The sequence below is a fragment of the Diceros bicornis genome, chromosome 11 (assembly GCF_020826845.1).
Source record: "Diceros bicornis minor isolate mBicDic1 chromosome 11, mDicBic1.mat.cur, whole genome shotgun sequence".
NCBI classification, from domain to species: Eukaryota; Metazoa; Chordata; class Mammalia; order Perissodactyla; family Rhinocerotidae; genus Diceros; species Diceros bicornis.
The window spans coordinates 40,062,228-40,083,514 of record NC_080750.1 but is presented as its reverse complement, the minus strand read 5'-3'; the positions used below and the strand labels follow the sequence as shown (position 1 = coordinate 40,083,514).

Below are 21,287 nucleotides of genomic sequence, written 5' to 3'. Positions count from 1 at the left end.
AACCTAGAATCCTGTACCCAGCACTATAAATCAAGTGTGAAGTAGAATTAGGATATTTTCAGACAGGCAGGTTCTCGAAAAATTGTCCTTTTGTTGTCACGGGAACCTATTGGAGTAGTGGAAAGGTTCCAGATTGCTGGCTCTGCAGCAGGCCCAGAGGGCATGATGGAGTGGAGGATGGATGGCTCCAGAACAGAGAGGTTTCGAGGAAAAAAGGGAGATGGGGTGGGAATAACAGATATCTAATGTTTGTGTAGGAAAGAGTTTTTTTTTTTTGTGGTGAGGAAGATTGGTCCTGAGCTAACATCTGTTGCCAATCTTCCTCTTTTTGCTTGAGGAAGGTTGTCCCTGAGCTAACATCTGTGCCACTCTTCCTCTATTTTATATGTGGGAAGCCACCACAGCATGGCTTGATGAGCAGGGTGTAGGTCCACACCCGGGATCTGAACACATGAATCCTGGGCCGCCGAAGCAGAGCACACGAACTTAAACACTACAGTGCTGGGCAGGCCCTGGGAAGGAGATTTTACTTATAAAATGGAGTCTTTGAGAATAATAAGCAGTAGGTAATAAAAAATGAAGCAAGTGATAAGATGAAAGACTTGTCAGCTCCAGGAAAAACAAAATGTTCAAGAAAGGAAATGTAATCATAAGGTACTTCACAGCTCAGCAGAAAAACATATTTACATAATAATATAGAAGCACTAACTACTGATTTAACAAAAACTGTGATATAACTGAGATATTGGGAAATAAAAGAACTAAATTCTTATCTACCATAATTGGAAGTCATGTTCTAAATTGATAAAGCAAGAAAAAAGTAAGGTAAGAACGTGCTCTAGGAACATTTTTGGCCACAGTTTAGGGGACGCCTGTTTCTCCTTTTCAGGCCCTAAGTTGGTTGATTAGTTTGTTTTTGTTTTTTAGCTCTTATTATTTTTTTGTTTTCTATTTTTTTAAGTAAGGCAGTGAGTGAAAGATTTAGAGCTCTCAAGAGACAGATTATTAATCAAAAGGGTTTTCAACAAAGTTTTTAAAATTTTATGTAAAGATAATATAAAGTAATACTCAAAATATTACCTCTACTGGTTTCTCAGCCTTCTGCTGATGAAATTTCTTTCTTTTTTGTTCCCAAAGTCTAAACAGTGACAGACTCCCACTAACCCCCCACCTGAAACTTACCCCTACCCTGCTCTGAGGGGAAATAGGCTGATCCACATTCTAGATCATTCACACCCAAGCTCATGCATGTGGTAGGAGTCCCTGCTTCCCCTGGGGGTGAAGTGACCTACCTACCTTCAAACCTGACTTTTTGGACTTCAGTGTTACTCAGCTCATCATGGGATTACCCTTGGGGGTGACATATTTTGTTTTTGAATAGAAATATAATAAAGTAGCAAGCATGGGTAAATTCTTATGAGACAGAGTAAGATATAAAAGTATTGCAACATACCTCACCTTGTAACTTATATAAATTATCACTCAGGAATGGAGTAGGCCAAGTCTTGTGGCTCCATGTTCTAAAAACAAGAACACTGTGTCATTGGGACAGTTTATCAAGTCTGTCTTTTTCCCAGATTAAGGAAGGATTGTCATGTGGCAAATGGCCAAGAGTCTTGGCCAGCAGATGATGGATTTTCCAAAGGTCCCCTGGCACAGCATATTATTTAAAAATAGGAAGATAAATACCAGACAAGACAGCTCAAAGATCTGAAGGTGGTTGCTGTCAGGGAACTGGACTGGTGGGGGAGGGTGGCAGAAACCGCTGCTTTTCATTGTAAATTATTTTAAAATACATGCTTGTAATATTTTGTTAAACAATTGAAAGGTTTAAAGGAGTAACATATAGGGGAGAGGAAATTATTGATAGAATTGGGTTCCTGAGAAAGCAAGAGGTGTCCGGAGAGCACAGGGAGAAAGACAGCTCTCCCACTGTAACCTCAGGGAACATGTGCCCCTCCACCCTTGGGTGCAGGCAGCCTTTTAGGTTGGGTTGTGGAAGGCTGACGAAGCTCCCATCTGATTTTTTTTCTTTCTAGCAAACACTGTTTCTTACATCTCACTCTCTTTTTTGGAGCTCTTTCCTGCCTGTGTTAGTCTCCCTTGCATTCTGGGCCTGTGGGTGATGCTCTCTCTTAGTTTTTCTGTGCCTCCTGTTGTTTCTGTTTCTCCCTAGCACTTTTTTTTTTTTTCTTTTATAATTTTATTTATTTATTCATTTTTTCCCCCAAAGCCCCAGTAGATAGTTGTATGTCATAGCTGCACATCCTTCTAGTTGCTGTATATGGGACGCGGCCTCAGCATGGCCAGAGAAGCGGTGCGTCGGTGCGCGCCCGGGATCCGAACCCCGGGCCGCCAGCAGCGGAGTGCGTGCACTTAACCACTAAGCCACGGGGCCGGCCCTCTCCCTAGCTCTTGAGTGATAATGTAGAATTCTAGGTTGACAGTTATTTCCCCTTAGGACTTTGAAGACATGATTCTATTGTCCTCAGCATCTATTATTGCTGATGAGAAGTCTGCATCCTTTGTAGATAATCTCTTTTTTCTCTCTCATAGCTTTAGCCGGGATATGTCCAGTCAAGACTTTTCACTCATGGCCTGAGGTGGGTGGCAGATTTTTCTGATTGGCCCGGGATTTTGTGGCTCCTGGCTCCCTACCCCAGTGGGCTCACAGCCTTGACTTCTGCTGCTGAGGTGCTTTAAATCACCGATGTCTGGTGTCTCTTCAGCCTGGTTAATGATAATGATAGTAGTAAAATCAACTAACTTTTACTGAGTGCTTGCTGTGTGGCAGGCACTGTTCTAGGTACTTTCATATATGTGTTAACTTATTTTAACCTCGTAACAACTCGATGAGGCAGTTCCCTTCATTATCCCAATTGTAAAGTAAGTGGAGAGGCCGGACTCAAACCCATTAGTCTGGGTTGCAGATTCATACTCTTACCCCTTCGGCCATCCTGCTTCTTGCAGTTACCCCTGGGTGATCCACTAGTGGCTTTAAACTCTCACTAGTGCTGTGGGCCCTAGGAGATTTCCTTTCTTGCTCTTGAGCTTGGCTATGTGTGTATATTTATAAGTTTATATGTATATATAAATGTCTGTGTATAGAGAAATAGTACTTGTTTTCATCCCCTGTCTCCAGCCCACCCCCCTCCCCTCTCAGCATATCTGTACCACCAACTCTGTATTACTTAGGCTGCTGTCATGACCACTGGTTACGCACACACCCCCTTCTGATTACTGACCCTTCTTCTGAATGTGTCTTAGGACCACAGGCATTTTATCTTCTTATTTTACATTTAGTTTTAGAGTTATATAGAATCCCATCATAAATCTTCAGACTGAAAAGGTCATTCAGCCCAGTTTCCTGCTTATAGGCGGAATTACAGCTAAACCAAGGACAGCGTTCTTTGTTTTTATCAGCAGGGATTCAGTCTCACTCATTACTTTGACCTAGTAAAACCTCTTACTCTGGTGCAGGATCTTCTTTAATTTATTAAATAATTATTTGTCTGCAGACTTACAGAATCTTAGGTTATTTGCTTAGAGTTAGTTATTTCCTATTTATTAGTGTCATTCCAATTTCTGTACTTGTAATGCTTTGTATATGAGATGTGAAATGGGAAGGAAAATAGGAAAGAAAATATATTTCATAAAATGTAATGGGATGTACAAGTTTGTTTGTTTCATAATTTGCTAATGTTTCCAGTAATGGTGAGATTTCAGCAGGGCATCAAGTTTGATATTTATGCATGTGCGAACCTCCTTGCTCACACACACGCACACATTCACTCTGTTATTTGAAATGCTTGCCCCCTCCTGAAATGCTTTCCCCTATGCAGGAGAAAGGGAACGGACTTGTCACCTCTGCTGAGGCTGGTAGGTTACTCTTCTGTGGCCAGTAGATAACTACTTCTGATAATCAGGCTGTGCCACAATTAAATTAATTAGAAACTAGTGCCTCTGCTCTCATTTTGCTTGTTTGAAAGTTCTTATCTGTACATAACACAGAACCCTCTAGTAACTATGAATGTCTCTGGTTTCCAGAACTGGCGAAAGAGGTATAAAAGCTGTTTTCTACACGTGTCTGCTAGAATATTCTTCTCTTTTCTCAGGATTGGCCTGTCTAAAAAAGCATTTGGGGCTTTCCATATCAAAGACGTTTGAAACTGGCTCTGGCAGCTGTGGAATGAAGATTGAAACTAGAACATTGTTTACCACATTTTACAAAACTTGCCTTTGTTCAGAAGGGTATATACTACTATTAGCAAGAAGAAGGGGGATGAAGAGGGGTAAAAATATGATGTGAATAAATCTGATGTGATGCCTGCCCTCTGGGAACCAACAGACAATGCAGATACATGCTTTATGCTGAAAGATTTGTTCCTGAACACGTATGCAGATTGCACCATAAGGGATCTTGCTCTCTAGAGAAATAGTAATGTGACTGCTTTTGTGAAGTACTTTGAGATTAATTTATTTTTTAAATTTCTTATGACAGATTTATTTAAAGCTAGGTAAATCTACAATATTGTAGCTTTCTGAACATAGCAGGTATTGGTAATAACTTTTGTTTTGAAGGACCTAATAGATTTTGAAATACTTGACTAGTTCTAGAGAGCATTAGGCTGAAGTGCTTTCCTGACCCTTAATTTTAAATGTAATTATAAAAGTTGTTTTTAACTCAAAACTTATAAATGAAATAGAAAATCAAGAAAACAGCATTAGGGAAAAGTGTTTAAATCATACATTTATAATCAGATCTATATTTACTTCTCTGTCCATTCACACTTAGATGATGTTTGGTTTTTTGACTAAGAAGACAAAATGTGACAGTTTTCTATTAAAATTTTTTTCCATTTCAATGATTTGCTTTAATGTAATCTGTAGAATTTATAATTACATTGTGTTCTCAGACTTTAATCTTGCCAGTCACTCCCTGAGTCACTTCTCTAGTTTTCCTTCCTTCCTTTGCAGAGTTGGTGTGTTTCAGGGGTAAATTGTGTTGCCCTGTGACCCGTGCCCTTATAAAAGGTGTGTCTTTGAGCTCATACACAATGTGGAAAGGTTTCCTTTCAGCTCCTAAACTCTTCTGACAATCCAAACTTGCCTTATGACGTCATTAACTGGATGTCTCCTATGAACTCAGATGACTCATGATGATGATGGACTTTCACGTTCGGTAGGCAGCATGATCTCACCGCCCCACATGTGGGAAGGATTTGACTCCTTCCCTGCCATGGATCATTTTCCAGCTTTCAGTGGGTTCTTGAAAGCCTCCTTCCTCTTCACAACCATTTTCACTTCCGCCACCTCTCTGCCAGTCTTACACTTGGTATTCCCCACATGAAATCTAACTGTACAGTCATGCGCCATGTAACAAGGTTTCAGTCAACAACAGACCAAGTGTACAACAGTGGTCCCTTAAGATCAGTACCATATAGCCTAGGTGTGTAGTAGGCTATACCATCAAGGTTTGTGTAAGTACATACTCTACAATGTTCGTACAATGATGAAATCGCCTAACAATACATTTCTCAGAACATATCCCTGTTGTTAAGTGATGCATGACTGTATTAATAATAATGCTTCTACTTTGTACCAATATATATTTGTTTCACACAGTTGACTGACTATCCTTTTATGAATGTTATTTGTAGGGATTTCTGTATTTGATTAGAAGGTTCTTAAAAGCAATTCATGGATCTTTCTTGGGCCACTTGACAGTACCTTTCATAGAACATGTATATCACACCCTTAATAAATATTTTTCTATGTAATTGCATACACTTACATGCACATACATGAGGAGTCCATATGAAAGAATTTTCCATATTTTTTTGATATTTTTTAACCTCTTTATGGGAATCTTTCTAAAATGCATTTCATGCTTTCCTGCTTTTAAATAGTGTGTATTGAACATAAGCTAACCTTTTCTTGATTACTCAAGGTTATCAGCAACATCAGTTATTGCTCAGTGTAATATAATGGTGCCTTCAAGGGCTATTGAGGTGTATAAAGCTGTCTGATCTACAATAAATGGCTAATGATAGCCATTCTTTTTAGGTTTCATATTGCAATCTTTTTCTTCATTATTACAATCATCTATCCCTCACCTCCTTTTTTAAGCTACTTTCAGTATATTTGACTCTAGCAACCCCTTCTTGCTCATTTTCCACTTCTCGATTATTATTTCTGATCTACTCTAGCCCAGAGAGCCAGATTATATCACATTTGTTAATGTAAATAAGAACAAGGCTCGGAGTACAGACCTATCCTACAAAATAAAGTACATGGATGGTGTGAAGCTAGTTAGCTTCTTGAAGTTATAAACAATATGAGAATAGAGTAGGAAGAGATCCTGGAAATCATTCAATTTAGTCCTTTTAATTTATAGATGAGAGAACTGCTGTTCTGACTGGCCCACGGTCACATAGTTACTTAATGTCCCAGTCAGATTAGAACTCTTGTCTAATCTCAGTTTAATGTTCAGCTTCCAATCGTTGTTCCACCATAATTGGAGTTGCTAGAAGTCTGATTTATGTAGGTGCTATTATTTTGCAGGTATGTATATATTTCAAAACATGAAGACCATTAACAGATGTAAATGTGATATGTTTATAGATGTATGTCTACATGCTTATACACACAGAGGCATTGACTAATCAGTGTTGACACTGATTGTATGTGCTGTTTATTACAATGTCCACTAGGTGAGAGATCTAAATCTGAGGAAAGAGAAAAGAGTGCTGATTCAGAAGAAAGAAATGGGTAAAAGGAGATCTAACCTAATTAGCTAACAATTCAGTGCCCCAGATACTGGATTTCCCCAGACCCGCCATTAAGAGAGCAGCCCTGACTGTGGGCAGCTCTCAACTGTACATATCACTATGCAAATAGTAGTCATAATGGAAAATTCTTTTAGGATCCTTTCTCTATGCTTCAGTCTGGAAAATTTTCTCTACACTCTCTTCCAGTTCACTAGTTCTCCCTTTGTTATGTCTACTTTGCTCTCTACCATATCCACTGAGTTTTTTAGTTCACTGAGAGTATCTTTCATTTATAGAAATTCTGTTTTTCTCTTTTAAATCTCTCTTGTCTTTTTGAAAATATCATGTTCCTTTTTCATGTATTCAGTTCTTTATTTCTTTAGTAATTTTAAATCTACTTTTTTCTAGTCTGTGTTCAGTAATTCCATTACCTGAAGTTCTTGGGCTGTCTTGTTCTGCTTTTTGTATGTCTGCTGATTCTGGCTAATGGTAGATCATCTTCTTGTATATTTTGTAATTTTGGATTATGAAGTCATGTTTGACAGGGCTTTATTAGTGGGAATCGTGTAGCTGAGTTGAGAGCAAGTCTTTCCAAAGGGCTTCTGCATTGGCCTTTGCCAGATGCCCCAGATCTAAGCCAGGGCCATTTTTCATGTTTATCTCTTAGCTTGGGCATGCCTGGACCACAGAATTAATAAGTGAACCCCAGGCCTACCTGAGAGCAGACTTGTGACAATCAGTTCTTAGGGCCGACTTTTTTGTTTTGCTTTAACCTAACGTGTGCGCTAAGACTTTACTAAGATTGAAACCTTTCAGGAGAGAACAGAAGATTTGACCATGTAGCTGGGGCTGTGGCCAAGGCTGTGAATGTGGTTGACTCAGAGACTCAGAATGGGGCAAGAAAGGCATCTTTACACCTCTCCCTGGCTTCCTTTCCTCTGCTACCCTTTTGATTGCAGTTCTTCTGCATTGTTCTGTATGCATGGCAGTTCTTCACACCAGTTGAGGCTGAGATCTGGGCACATCCCAGCTCATCTTATCTGTCCTCTTGTCACAGACACAGATCAAGTGATTGAGCTCTTTCCAAATTCCCCCTAGTTATGCAGAGATGCACACTCTCACTCATTGCCTTTGAAGGTTATCATTTTCCAAAATAAAATTTATCCTTAATGAATCATTCCCTTCACCTTTGTTTGGAAATGGAGATGCCATCTTATTCCCCTCAAGGAATAACAAAAAGCAGTACAATAGAATAGAGAGGAGCAGCTGGCTGTGGTGGGAGGAACCCATGAAGAAACTTAGGGTTTGTTTTCCCCTCCACCCAGCCTTGGGGAACCTGAGGGACCTCATCTGACGTTCTCCTCAGGTGACTCTCAAGCATCTCTCTGAGCCGGCCATGTGCTCCTTTCCTGGTAAGGGAGCATCTCCAGGCAGCATGCTCATCTGCCCAGAGATTCATTCCTGATCAAGAAACCTTCAGTGTTGTGTTTGGAAGGGGCTTTTCTCCCATTTCCACCTCCCCTTATGCAGGTTTGTTTTCCCCTCAAAATGTGTGCTTCGAGAGAGATCGAGCAGAATAACAACAAGCCCTTGTTAGCAAAGATAGTGCTGTGCTTAGAACTCTTAACTGTGTAAAATGAATTTGGTACACTGCTGCACCCAAAAGGCTATAGTACTAGAAAGTAAGGTGGGAATGTGTAGAAAATAAAACATAAACACATGACCAAAGGTGCCCAGGACTACGAAAGCTTAGGGGTCTTTAGTTGATATAAATATGTAGTAGTTAAAAAAATTACCTAACAGTGTTCTGTGACGCTCTTTTTGTCTCTGACATTCAGGCAGCTCATACAGGCTTTGCTCTGGTGATTTGTACTAGAAGCCTATAAGAAAAATGCAGCCTGAAATCATGCAGCTAGGTACCATTCGTTTTTATTCCATGGACAGTTCCATAACTTAAAAAATTACGGCCCTGTAAGAGCTCTTCCCTCACAGGAAATGCATGCCTGGCTATGGCTGCTGGCCCACCTGGTTGCTTCTACTTTGTAGAGACATTGGTGATGCTGTGGGGGTTTCTAGATTGGTTTTATGAGTACTAGAAAAGAGTTTCCAGGAAAATATTGTGTGGCTTTAAAGAGTCAATAAAAATAATACTCTCTTCTCCTCTTGAGTCAGAACCAATTGAGAAATCAGCATAGAATTCAGAAGATGGAGATGAACATATCAGCTTTATTACCAATAATAGCTTGGTTCAAAAAATGCAACTTGATATATAGCCAAATCACTTCTAGTAATTTCTGCCTAAGTTGAACTCAGTTCCCCATAATTGTAGGCCTTCCACTTGCAGAACGCTAATCATGTGGCCAGTGTGGACCAGAATATACTGTCCCTGTGGGCATGCTGATCAGAAAGAGCTCCTATAGGCTTTTTTCTGATAATTTATACTAGAAGCCTGTAATAAAAATGCTCAGCCAGGAGGGGCCAACCCACATGCACTCAGTTCCTTTCCCCCAAGTTGCTAGTCAGAAAAGCCACTCCTTTTGGGGGAGGGCAAAAGAATATGGAGTAGAGAGCAAAATCCAGCCACATGGAAACATGGAGGCAGGAGAATGGAGGATGCCCAGTTCTGCCCTCAAAAGCATAAGCCAGTTTCACTGTGTCTTCATTGTGTCTGGGAGTAGATGTGAGGTACTCTTTTTGGGTGGGTTCTGTGGAATTCTTCTCCACACCACAAGTATATACACTTGGCCATTGGAATGGGCCTTTCTTACTTGGTCATTTTTATATGTATTTTCAGCTTCACATTTAGTATGAGTGGAGGAGTTGGCTATTCTCTACACTGCAGCGTCTTGGGGAGTTTTTTTCCTTAGCTCTTTTTAAAATCTTGGCAAAATTAGGAAGTCATTTTGCCATTGGCATCCCAGATATGACAAGTGTAGGCGTGGTGATATTGGCACAGTTAGTGTAGTCAGGCTGGGCTCCTCTGAAGAGCATTCTGTTCCTCATGGCAGAGAGTTCTTGCTGGCGAGCCTTCATCTTTGCCAGCCTGTCACCACTGCCTTCCACCACTGGTTGCATCCTTATAATAAGGCCTGGAGCTGGGGCAGGGAGAATAAGTCAGAATCGAAAAACGTTAGTGTTCCCAGGAGCCTTAAAAGTATTCTGTTTCAAATTTTGATGCGTGATTCTCCTTTTAGAAGTATAAAAGCAAGAAGCATAATCAATCAAGGGTCTTTGTCATGCTCTGCAGCTTTCTTAGGAGATGCAGACAGGCAGTAATATGTGATTGTCAATAGTGTCTTGAATTTTCAGTGATGTTTGCCAACGCATAGGCCACCCCAGTGAGCAGGGTCAGGGGCTCCAACCCCAGTTGATAGGAGAAAAAACTGAGGGCCTTATTGACTTGCCGAAGGACACAGGGAGGCCAGGAACCCAGTTAAAAATAGAAGTGAGAATTGCCTGCCTCTGATTCTTAGCGTGAAGCACCAGACTGCGTTCCCTTCTGCAGTATTTGCTAGTTGTTCATTTCTGACAAAACATAACAGGGAATTTTTCCTTTATAGCTGGTTGTAAACGTTTAAGATGCCTGTACTCACTCATAACCTTTGTCTACTTATCACAGCCAGCTAACCATCCTATTTACCTTATTTCTTGTTCTGTTCCATTTTTAGATCTATGCAGAGAAGTTAACGTATGTGAAAGTACTTCATAAACTCTCAAGTGACACGTAAATGTTATTTGGTATTATTATGATACTCATGTTCTTAACATTGCATCATTAAAATATAAATACAGATACTTCCATTTTATTTTGGCCATTGGGGTTGGGGAGTGAGTGTTACTTGTGTAACACTCATCTGAAATAACTTATAATGGCACGTATCACAACAGCATGAGTAACATATAATATGAAGTTCTCAGTCATAGCTGTCTTTCAGAGAAGCACAAATTGAGAAATTACATGAACGTTTACATGGTCAGGCAACAGAATGGAAGCATTAGCAGAAAATGAGATACATATACAACTTTGGGGGAAGCTAAAAGTATTTTCAACTAGAAAAGATATAATTGGGGAAAATTATTTTCCTACCAGGTAAAAGAACAAATCTTCCTTTCATATTCTTGATTATATATGTATTGTCTATATGCAGGATTTATTTACTTATATATAGTTAGTACAGAATTCCCTGTTAACAGATTTTTCACAAAAAATTACTAAGAAGTTACTAAGAAGATTGCACCATATTTCATTACCTACACAAGGGCCTTAATGTGTCCCATCACTTAATTATGGCATAGGAAAGTTTTAGATAGATATAGTATCTAGGATGTTTTCTTTTCTACAACTGATTTTCAGCAACAGTGAATGGAAGCTTATGATACACTTGTATGGTTTAAGAGTTAGCATCAGTTTAAATAGCTCTGGCCTACTCTAGGCTCTCTCGCCCCCTTAAGGCTTATAACGTCTCAACATCCTCTCAGGTAGAATTATCTACTCCTTTTTCCCTCCCCGACACTTTTTATTTTGAACAATTCAAACTTATAGAAAAGTTGAAAGAGTAGTACGGTGAACATCCATCCTGCACCTAGATTGTTTTTCCTTTGGATGAGCCATTTGAGAATAAGTTCCAGACATCATGGCGGTTCATCCCTAAATCTTTCAGCATCTATCTCCTAGGAACAAGAACATTCTCTTATATGATCGCTGTATAGTTATCACACTCAAGAAAGTTATCATTGATACAACACTCTTGTCTAAGACACGGTTCATATTCAAGTTTCCACACTGTCTCAGTATTATCCTTTATTTTCTTTTCCCCAGTCCAGGATCCAAAGATCACACATTGCATTTAGTCGTCGTGTCTGTTCAGTCTCATTTTTTTTTTCTTTTTCCTTTTCCTTTCCCTTTCTTTCCCTCTCTTCTCCCTCTCTCTCTCTGTCTCTCTCTCCTTCCTTCTCTCCCTCCCCCCTTTCCTTTCCTTTCAAGACATGACATTTTTTAAGGTCCAGGCCCACTATTTTATCTTATTATCTACTCTTGAAGCAAATGTAATTAAAGAAATAGGGGATTTTACCCTGTGAAAGTTTGGCTTTTTTCTTTTTCCTCTTAACCTCCATGATTTCATGGCTTGCTATGAAGACTCTAATGCGATGCTGTATTTCTATTGGATACATAAAATTAGAGATAGTTTTTTCTTCCTAAAAATCTGTGTCCTAATAGACTGTTCCAAAGGCTCACTCCTGAGGACATTCCTGGGACTGATGAACTTAGCAGGTGCAGTTTGGATGGAATGGGATGTGTCTCTAGGAATTTGCTTTTGACATTCACAGGCCTTGTTCTACCAAATTCTCTATCCATACCAATAGTGAATACCTAGCCAGCATTTCTTCGACTTCAGTTGGTTCAAGCCAGTTGTTCATTTCTCAACAATAGTCAGATCTTTCAACTTAATACCGATCTTCTATATGAAGATGAAAATAGATCTCATTCTGGATCATTAGAGCTTTTCACTCATGAAATTAAAGTTTGTTATCACTAACTGATTACTCTTGAGGTTTCAGTAATATGAAGTAGTTTGTCATTCCAGTGAGTCTCTCCAGGTGTAGAGTTTTCTGGGTAAATTTTAGGATAGATTAGAAAAGACTTGTCAGTTTCAGCGTGAGGGCAATCTAAAACGAATGGGTTTGTATGTTTTTAGCCTTTTTAATATTAATATACTTTTCTTAAAAGTTATAAACAAGAGAAAGACAAATATTCAGAGTTAAAATAGGGGGAAATCTTTCTCTATTAAAGATCCTGGCCCCATCCCAAAGTTTTATTCAAAAAGAACAATAGTTTTTTTTTGCTCGATTCCCATGTCTATTCCATGCCTTCATACATCTCTTCTCCACAGACTCTCTTTGAATTTCAAAAGTAGCTACTATGTTAGAAGACAGGAAGTCACAGATGTGTGATGGGCAACAATGGGATAGACTCCTTTGTCCAAAATTGGTTCAATTAACTGTTTTATAACTGTTCAACTTGTTAGAAGGTAGTTTCTTTCACTTGAGAATGGGAGCTTTTTCCAGCCACAGACAAGTGTACAGTGTTACCCAGGAAGATTTTACTTCACTATAAAAAAGAGAAAATGAAGTAGTATAAGCTTCCTGAGATGTTAAGAAAATGGTCTCTATTCCACTGGCAATAACACACTAATTATCCCAAAAGGTATTGGTTATCATTTAAGGGGGAAATATTATGTTGACATAATACATAGTTGAAGCATCTGTTGTGCCTTACTTTGGATTGTAAATCCAGATTAATGGATCTATGGAGCCATTTAGACCTTTTCTGATTAGATTGCCTTGCCTCCTAGAAAAGCTTGCATAGGAAAGATTCAGTTGAGATGGGTATTTTGCATTTAATAACACTTTCATTCTGAAACTAGTATTTACTAAATGTCTACCAATTGTCTAGGCCTTTAATTCACAGCACAATCCTGCAAAATAACTATTCTTCCCCTAATAGATAAGGAAACTAAGACCAAGAGAGGTTAGGTAATTTGTGCAAGGTCACACAGCTAATAAGTAGTAGGAGTGAGATTTAGACTCAGGTCTTTCTGACTCAGTTTTACCCTACTTTGTCAATTGATAAGTCTTTCAGAGATCAGATTAATTGCCAATGAGTAATGCCAAATTAGTAACTGTTGAGAATGTTGTGGGAAAGAGGAAAAGAGACCAGTTAACCTGAACACCCAATCTTGTTTTTTGCTGGCTGCCAGCCACTCTCAAAACTTCCTGTCTGACTTGGCTACATGGCCAAGTATGAGACTCCACAAATGAACGCTGCAGTAGTTGGGCCATTGGCCTCCAACTCCAAAGTGAAATCCCGGCAAACAGGCTGTCCTGTGTGAACTCTTTTTATCTAGGCTAGAGGCAGGCCTAGAGCTGCCAAGCCAAGGGCTCTTCCTTCCTTCTGCTGCAAGCCCAGAGGTGAATGTCACATCTTAGTATTCCTATGGTCCATGGAAAGCAAGAATGATTGCTCCAGTGCCAAAGGCCACGCTGGTCTAGGTGCCCTCTCCAGCCCTATCTGGTGGTGACTGTGGGCACTGGCTCTAGGCCACCTGACCTTGCCAAGGAGACAGAGGCAGGAGGAGAATGGAATCCTAGAGGAGAAGAGTGGGCTTTCTAACACTTTGGACCACGGAAATATCCCTGCCCTTGCTCCTGACCAGTCCTGGGGAGTGAAATTGGTGCAAGAGGACTGGGAGTAGAGAGGAGCATTGGCGCTGTAGGATGGCTGAAACCGCCAAACCACACTCTTCTTCTTTTGAGTAGTTGTTTCCTATGAAATGGATATTTGATTTTTTCCCCCTTTTTATGAAAGAGGGATTTAAACAAAAGAGAAAATGTTGCATTCATTTTTTCCCTTTCCCTAAGCAATACCCATGTTTAGGTATAAAGAACATATATATTTATGTGGGTGTATCTATATAAGTATTTAATATCTGCATAAAGTTAGTAATTTTGATGGTAAAATTCCACTTTAAAAAATTCTCTTAACTAACTGACTAGTTTTAGCAAGCTTAATTATCATAACTCAGGAGTTTTTGTATTTGTTTTGGGTGATGATAAAAGACCTCAATGGTGACAAGGGATGTGGGGGTGAGGAAATGGGGTAACAGTTTTCTCTACCATAATGAAAATTTATCTGTGTGGTAACTTTTGCTTTGAATATGAATCAGAGGCAGCCCAAGTTTTGAGACAAATTTATGGTTAGCAGTAAGATGAAGGCCCATTTTACTGCCTTATTTTTACTTAATAAATCTTAATTACTTTCTCTCCATAAATTAAAGCATTTACCATGCTATGTCTTAATCATCAGATTTGTCATATATAGTATTAGCTTCACAGAATAATTGCCATTTGGGCTTTTTGTAAAACATCACCTTGTAGTCTTTGTTTTAATGCTCTAGAGGAATCGCTAACTGGGTTTTCAGTGAGTTCATAGTCTTGTTATGTTGCCTCAATTTTTTATGGGGATACTGATACCCATTGGACTAACTTTAGGTATCATTGCAACAAAGGCTCACCAGTTGAGGGTGAAGTAGGAAGGGGAGAGAAATGATGTGAATTACAGGCTATTTTGAAAGGCATGCAGTTTTATTCCTTTGAAGCATATTAGAAAATATTTCCTGGTATAGGTCCCAGAGACTGACTTTAGTGAATGGATTTATTTGTAATTAGTAGAATTTTACATAAATGTGCTAAAATCCTAAGGAATATTTTATTGTTGACTTAAGTATGTTATGCAGTCTTCTTCATTGTGTTAATTTGCTTAGCAAATCCTTTCCTAATAGTTAATGTAGACTTAGAGTTTGGTCCAAGACAAGTTGAGTTATTACAAATGCTCCTTATAAATTAGTAGCATTTCATAATTTTTGGCTCACAGTATGTGAAAAAGGAGTCCACAGAGTTTTCAATTTTATGTTGATTGGACAGACCTGAGAGTGGCATCATTTTATTATTATTTATCAAAAGAATTAGTCACAGAAGTAAAGGTAAAGATGTATGTATCTGCTGTGCAGTCATGGCTTGCATGTCCTCAGGTCCACGCCTCACTGTTCCCCTTTCCACCAAGTATCACAGGGGGCTCTCCCGCAGGCTGCAGTTCCTAGTGCCCCCAGTCAGCTGGCTTCTGGCTGGTTCAGCCACCTGGAGGCTCTGAGGAAAGACTGGAGGTGGGAGGAAAGGAGCAGTAGGGTATTTCTCCTCCCCTCTCTGCCTCTGGGAAACATCTCTGGTAGTGGTTGGGTCTTGTCCATGGCTCCATCTACTGGGAGACAAGTCCACCATGTTTCGAGCATCCTCTGGGTGTCCTATACCCGGGCTCTAACAATGCCGATGCTTCCCCCCATCTCCCCTCCCTCGGGTAAGAGTGGCTTCATGCTGTTGAGAATCTCCTAAATTGCCTCATTGTGCCCTCTTTGATGTCTCAGCTCTTCTATCATCTGTGTAATAAAGCCTCTGCATTAAATTTGTTCTATTTTACATACTAAGAGTGGTTTCTTTTTCCTGACACATATATTTTATAGAACAATTTTGCTTTTATTTCCTAGCTTTTGGATGTTGGTAAAGGAAATGTTAAATTATTCATTACCTCAGTTAACGTTTAATCAGCTTGGTATTGCATTTAGGTAATGAGGCAAAGAAGAATAAGATAAAATGACTTGACTGCCCTCAGGGAACTCTGGTTGGGGAGACAGTGCTTTACCAGAGTGTGGGAGCTCAAAAGAAGAAATACCTGGACTTGGGTAGTGGTGGGACAGACATCTGAGAGTCTTGCCAGGTGCTGACATCTTGCTCAAGTGGATGAAGAAGAAACATTATCAGCTGAAGCAACAATTTTTACAAAAGCAGGTCACATGCATGGCTGCATGAGAGTCTGTTAGGTTAGGGGTAGTGGAGGAAGAGGAAGCTAGAAAGGGAGTCAGGCTAAATAAAGCATGAAGGGCATTGAAGACTCCACCAAGCACTTGAACTTGATCCTTCTGGGGATGAGGAGCAGTGAAGAAGGATTTTAAGCAGAGGAATTACATGGACAGATTTATCCTTTAGGAAGGTCACTCTTGAATGGGTGTGGAGGAAAGATTAGAGGACTGAGAATGGAGGCAGAGAAACCTGGCCAGGTGGTTAGTGCAGAAGTCTTGACTGAAGAGGGCAATGTTTGAACAGAAGCCTGAATTAAACCAGAGGATTTGGGGAGAAAGGAGAAAAAAATCAAGATATGCTAAGAAAGTAGAATATGTGGAACTTGGTGATTTTTGGGGGGGATGTGTTGGGAGTTGTCTTAAAATGATGGTCTCTTATACTCAGAGATCAGGAAATGCTTGTTTGGTTAGGCTAAATAAATCTTAAAACTAAAAGACTATCCTCAAATTGGGGTCACAGTGTCTCCTTGGAGTTCTCATACGCGTTTCTGGGCTGTTTATGCCACTTTATGCTCTGGACATGTTTTAGGTTCCAGACAAGTTATGGGTGCAGCACTACTCTGGTTTTACAAACAAGCCAAACAAGTGATTCTTTTGAAAAACCATTCACTATTCCCCACAACCCCCACCCCGATATCCTTTTCCTGGCCATGATCTGCCCAGTCTCTCTCCACTAGTCGTGAAATTTACTGACTGTCTCATCTCCTGCCTCTACCTGTCATACCTTTCTTATCTTCTGATTAATAAAAGAATTAGGTTCTTCACTTATTTAAGAAATCGTTTCATGGCTACTAGTGTCGAAGGGTTTCAGAAGTCTAGCAATGAAACATACCCTGCTAATTGAGAAAACCTATAGTTCCACTCATTATCAAACCCTCCACATGCCACAGACTGTGTATTGAGTATTTTACAAAGTTAAAACAACACAATGCTTGCCCTCTAGGAGCACAACATCTAAAAGCAAACCTATAGAGATAGAAACTGGCAAGAAGAAAATGTTAGAAACAATATCTGCCTTGAATTATCTACGGTAGGATTTGGTTTGAGTAGCTGCTCCGGAGTTATGGCCAAGTGTTAGTAGGCTTGATAGCTACCACTAATGCACTTTATTCCTTGAAGATTTAAGATAGACTGTAGTAATTGAGAGCCTGGGTTCTGGGCTTCTGACTTCCTGGCTCTGCCGTTTATTGTATGTGTCACCTTGGGCAAATTTCTTAATCTTTATGCTTCCCTTCATTATCTGCGAGATAAGGGTCATAATAGTATCTGCTCTAGGATTACTGAGAGGATTAAATGGCAAATGTATGTGATGTGCACAGCACACCTCCTGACATGGTGCAGTGCGCAATGAGTTCTTGCTGTTGATCATTCGTGAAGTCTCCTAAGGCTCAGTTGAGAAAGGTGTGCTGTGAGTTCCAAGGATTGTTGCTTTCCTTCCACTCGAAAGCTGTTGTGGCTAACCCTGAGATCCTTTGTAGTCCCTTTATGTTAATTGCAAAGAAAATTCTTTTAATTTATGTTAACTGCAAAGAAAATGCTTTTTCAGGACAAGTTAGTCTTTTGAGTTTCCAAGTTACCTGTTTGATCACTTCATACATGATTGGTAGTCGCTTCAGGGCATTTCCAGCAACAAGTTTGAGGGCCAGCAAGTGGCAGGTAACACCTTAGAGGAGACTCAGGCATCACTGCCTCTCTGAAACCTTCCCTTGATATCCATCACCTCCCTCCTCATTTGAGTTCAACACACGTTAATTGAGCACCACTATTTTTCAGTTCTGTGTTAGGCTCCAGGGATACAAGGATGAACAGACGATTCCCATCCTCATGAAACTTAGTGTAATGGAAGTGTATGTAAACAGATTCGATGCACTGTGATACAAGCACAAATGGAAGTGTATAGAAGGTCAGAGAGGTACATAGGAAGAATAGTAAGGAAAGTTCCACAGATTTGGTGACATCTCAGTAGATTTTGAATGGAATAAGAATGGGGAAAGTCAGCAGATCAGCGTGGTTTGTACAGGAGAACTGGACCATATGTGTGTGCAGGGATATGATAGGAGATGAAATGAAAGATGTAGGCAGGAGCTAGATCATGTTAAGAGCTTGGCCTTTATCATGTGGACATTGGGGGCCATGAAGTGATTTTAGGCAACAAAATGCTGTAAGATTTGCATGTTTAGCAGGGTTATCCCAGTATGGAAGATGAACTTGAGGTGGATGTTGGAGATCCTGGCAGGTTCATGTCCCCACTGCAGATTCATTCAGGCCAGTGACAGAGTCCTCTTGACCTCTGTATCCCTAAAGCCTAGGACTTTATAGACATTTAAGAAATTTTTTGGAATGAAGGCAGCCCGAGTTGAATTTTCCAGTTCTGCATGCTGTCCTCAGAACGTGCTGACCTGGACATCCATCTGTCATAAGCAGCTTGACTAAGATCATAATAAATTCTTTTTTCTTGGCATTTTTTTAACTGGCACTCTCTATTTACTAGCCCCTCTGTGCAACTATGGTGTAGTGATGATTGATGCTTATAATTCTGACCCTGAAGTACTTCAGGGCTTCTAAATCATCCAAAAAAAGATTAAAGTATATTCAATATCACTGTAATGTTTGTGTGTTTTACTGCATTCTTATTCTTTGGAAATTGATGGTTTATCAAGTGCCTGTGTACTCCTGTGCACGCAGCCACAGTGAGAGTCTGTGATCACCTACAACTCTTCACTCCTTCACGGTGCCGGGCACAGGGAGTTTATTAGCAACGCATGCTCAGAAATAAGCAAGCGAAACAAACCTGGGTTCTCTTCATGCCTAGAAGGAAGAAGCACCTTGGCCCCAAAAGGGCAGATTGGACAGAGATGAGAGAGAAAGCAGTGGTTAGAGAAACAGTGGGAGTGATAAAGCAAGAACTGGTACAGACCAGCGAGTCAGGCAGTTTACAAGCCAGCCCACACTGCAGGCCAGCCCACACTGCAGCCCAGCCCAGAGGAGCAGGGGTCGGGGCTGGGACACTAGCTTCCCGTTCCTGTGTGCCTTGACCTGGATCGTCAGGCTTGGGTTTGGCAGCATTCTCCACCAGCTATATTTGTATTGCAGTAACAACTGTTCAGTAAAATGCCAAACATTGGCAAGTGAAAACGTCAATAATTAGAGCATCCTGTTCCCCATACACACACGTCTTCTCATGAAAACCATTATTACTGCAGAGCTGACAATATTATTCAGCCTATTTGAAGAATTCCAAATAGAACCTGTGAGATGGCTCCATTTTGTAACCTGGCTTCCAAAACAAGGCACGTGATGTTGTTACCAGGAGGGAGATTTGCTGTTTGGGATTTCTTTTGGTGGTTGTATATTGCAGTAAGTAGAGATGCCTCTTACATTTTGTTGTATACATTTGTTTTTAAAATCTGTGTGTTTGATCAAGTTGTTGTCTGTGTCAAAGTGTCACGCTCGTCATCCCAGCTCGGAGAGCCAGTCCCTGAACCACAGGGATTCTGTTTGTCTCCCTCTAGGCAAGAGCATGTGTGGACTCTAGAGCTGGCTTTACCGGTTGCCAGCTCTGTGATTTGGGCCAGTCTTATTGTCTTTTTGGGTCTTGGTTCTTTTTCTGATACAGTGAAATAATACTAATTCCTTCTTTACAGGGTTGCCGTTAGGCTGAAATAAAATGGTGAATGTGAAAGTGCTTAACTGGGAAGCCCTATATAGATAATAACATACAAAATATACTAAAGAACATCATAAATATTCTAATAAAAAATAGAAATATGTTTCATCAGCAAGCATGATGTTCTCAAAAATTTCACCAAAGTAGAGTGGGGAAAATGAGCTCTTTATTGAATTCCTACTATAGAGTAGATGTTCTAGCTGTTAGTTTATCCACTCTGCAAGGTAGATATTAAACCCCTGTTTCAGAGATGAGGAAACAGAGACTTCCAGTCACACAGCTATACATATTCATAGCAGAAGTGGGATTTGGACCTGACTCCAGAACTTAATGCTCTTTCTCCTTATCTCTGGTTGTCTATCTTATTCCAAACCCCCATCCCCACCCCAAAGTTCTTAAAAGCTGTTCATGTCCTTTTGGGCTAGGAGATTTGCTAGTCATTTCTTGGTCATTCACTCTGACAGTGGGGCAGGGTGGGATCCAGAAGGAACTCCTGAGCTCTGAGAGCCCCTGGAGGGACCAGCAGCTCAGGGTGTAGAGCCCGCTCAGGCTCCACTTGTAGGGTGTTGGCCAGGCCTGGACAGAAAGCAAGGAGGCAGGTGTGCCACTTTTCCTAGCCCTTGAGGAAATGGCTACAGCACTATAGTTTCTAGAAGTTCGTTCTTTCTCTGTCGAAGTGTTTTCCAACCTCCCTGAGGTTTGTGAGCTGCTTCTTGGATCCTCCACTAAGGAGTCAATGCCTCTCATGTATTCTGACCAGCTCCTTGTTCTGCTTGCTGAGGGAGCGAGGTTAACTTTATTCCATGTAGTAACCACTCTACTGAGCTTTTCTGGAATCTTCCCTGTTAACTTTGACGTGAGGAATTGGAGGAAAGGATCCCTGATGTGGCGGTTCATTAAGTGACCAGGGGGACCCATTTTCTTTTTTATATAAAGTTCTCCAGATTCCAGACAAAGTCAGCTTGTGAACTGGAGCTGCCCACACAGAGAACCAGAAATAATGCTCATTGAAGGGCCAAATTGAATATTCAGGGAGGATGTCAGTGTGTGGGAGAAGCATTTGTTCAGACTGTGGATCTGAGAGGAGCTGTGTCGTGTTTCCATAGGTTCTCAACAGGAGGTGCGTCGAAGCGGCAGTGATGACAGGCCTGGCACTGAACTGCCGCATAAACAAGAAGTCCTTGTTTGACAGGAAGCACTACTTCTATGCAGACCTCCCTGTAAGTATGCTTTGTGATCCACCCTCTGTAAGTTCTCAGAGCTGGGGGGGTTTGGAGTGAGGGAGGAGGGCTGTGCCTCTCATGTTTTCAATCAGAGCTCTGTCCATCTCAGCGGGAATTTCTGCATGGCCCTGATGAAGGCAGGTGCCCCCCGATGTTT

The 21,287-nt window shown here is 40.5% G+C and overlaps 1 protein-coding gene across 2 annotated transcripts in view; it reads left to right on the top strand.

The window, feature by feature from the left end:
- GATB (glutamyl-tRNA amidotransferase subunit B) overlaps window positions 1-21,287 on the top strand; it is a 75,665-nt gene that overhangs the window by 7,973 nt on the left and 46,405 nt on the right. For both annotated transcript variants that reach the window (XR_009221550.1, XM_058550192.1), the window contains exon 3: window positions 21,014-21,127. Coding sequence is in view for 1 of the 2 variants with exons in the window: in XM_058550192.1 (XP_058406175.1) it covers window positions 21,014-21,127 (114 nt within the window). In the remaining variant the exon portion in view is untranslated. The remainder of the gene's footprint in view (window positions 1-21,013; window positions 21,128-21,287) is intronic.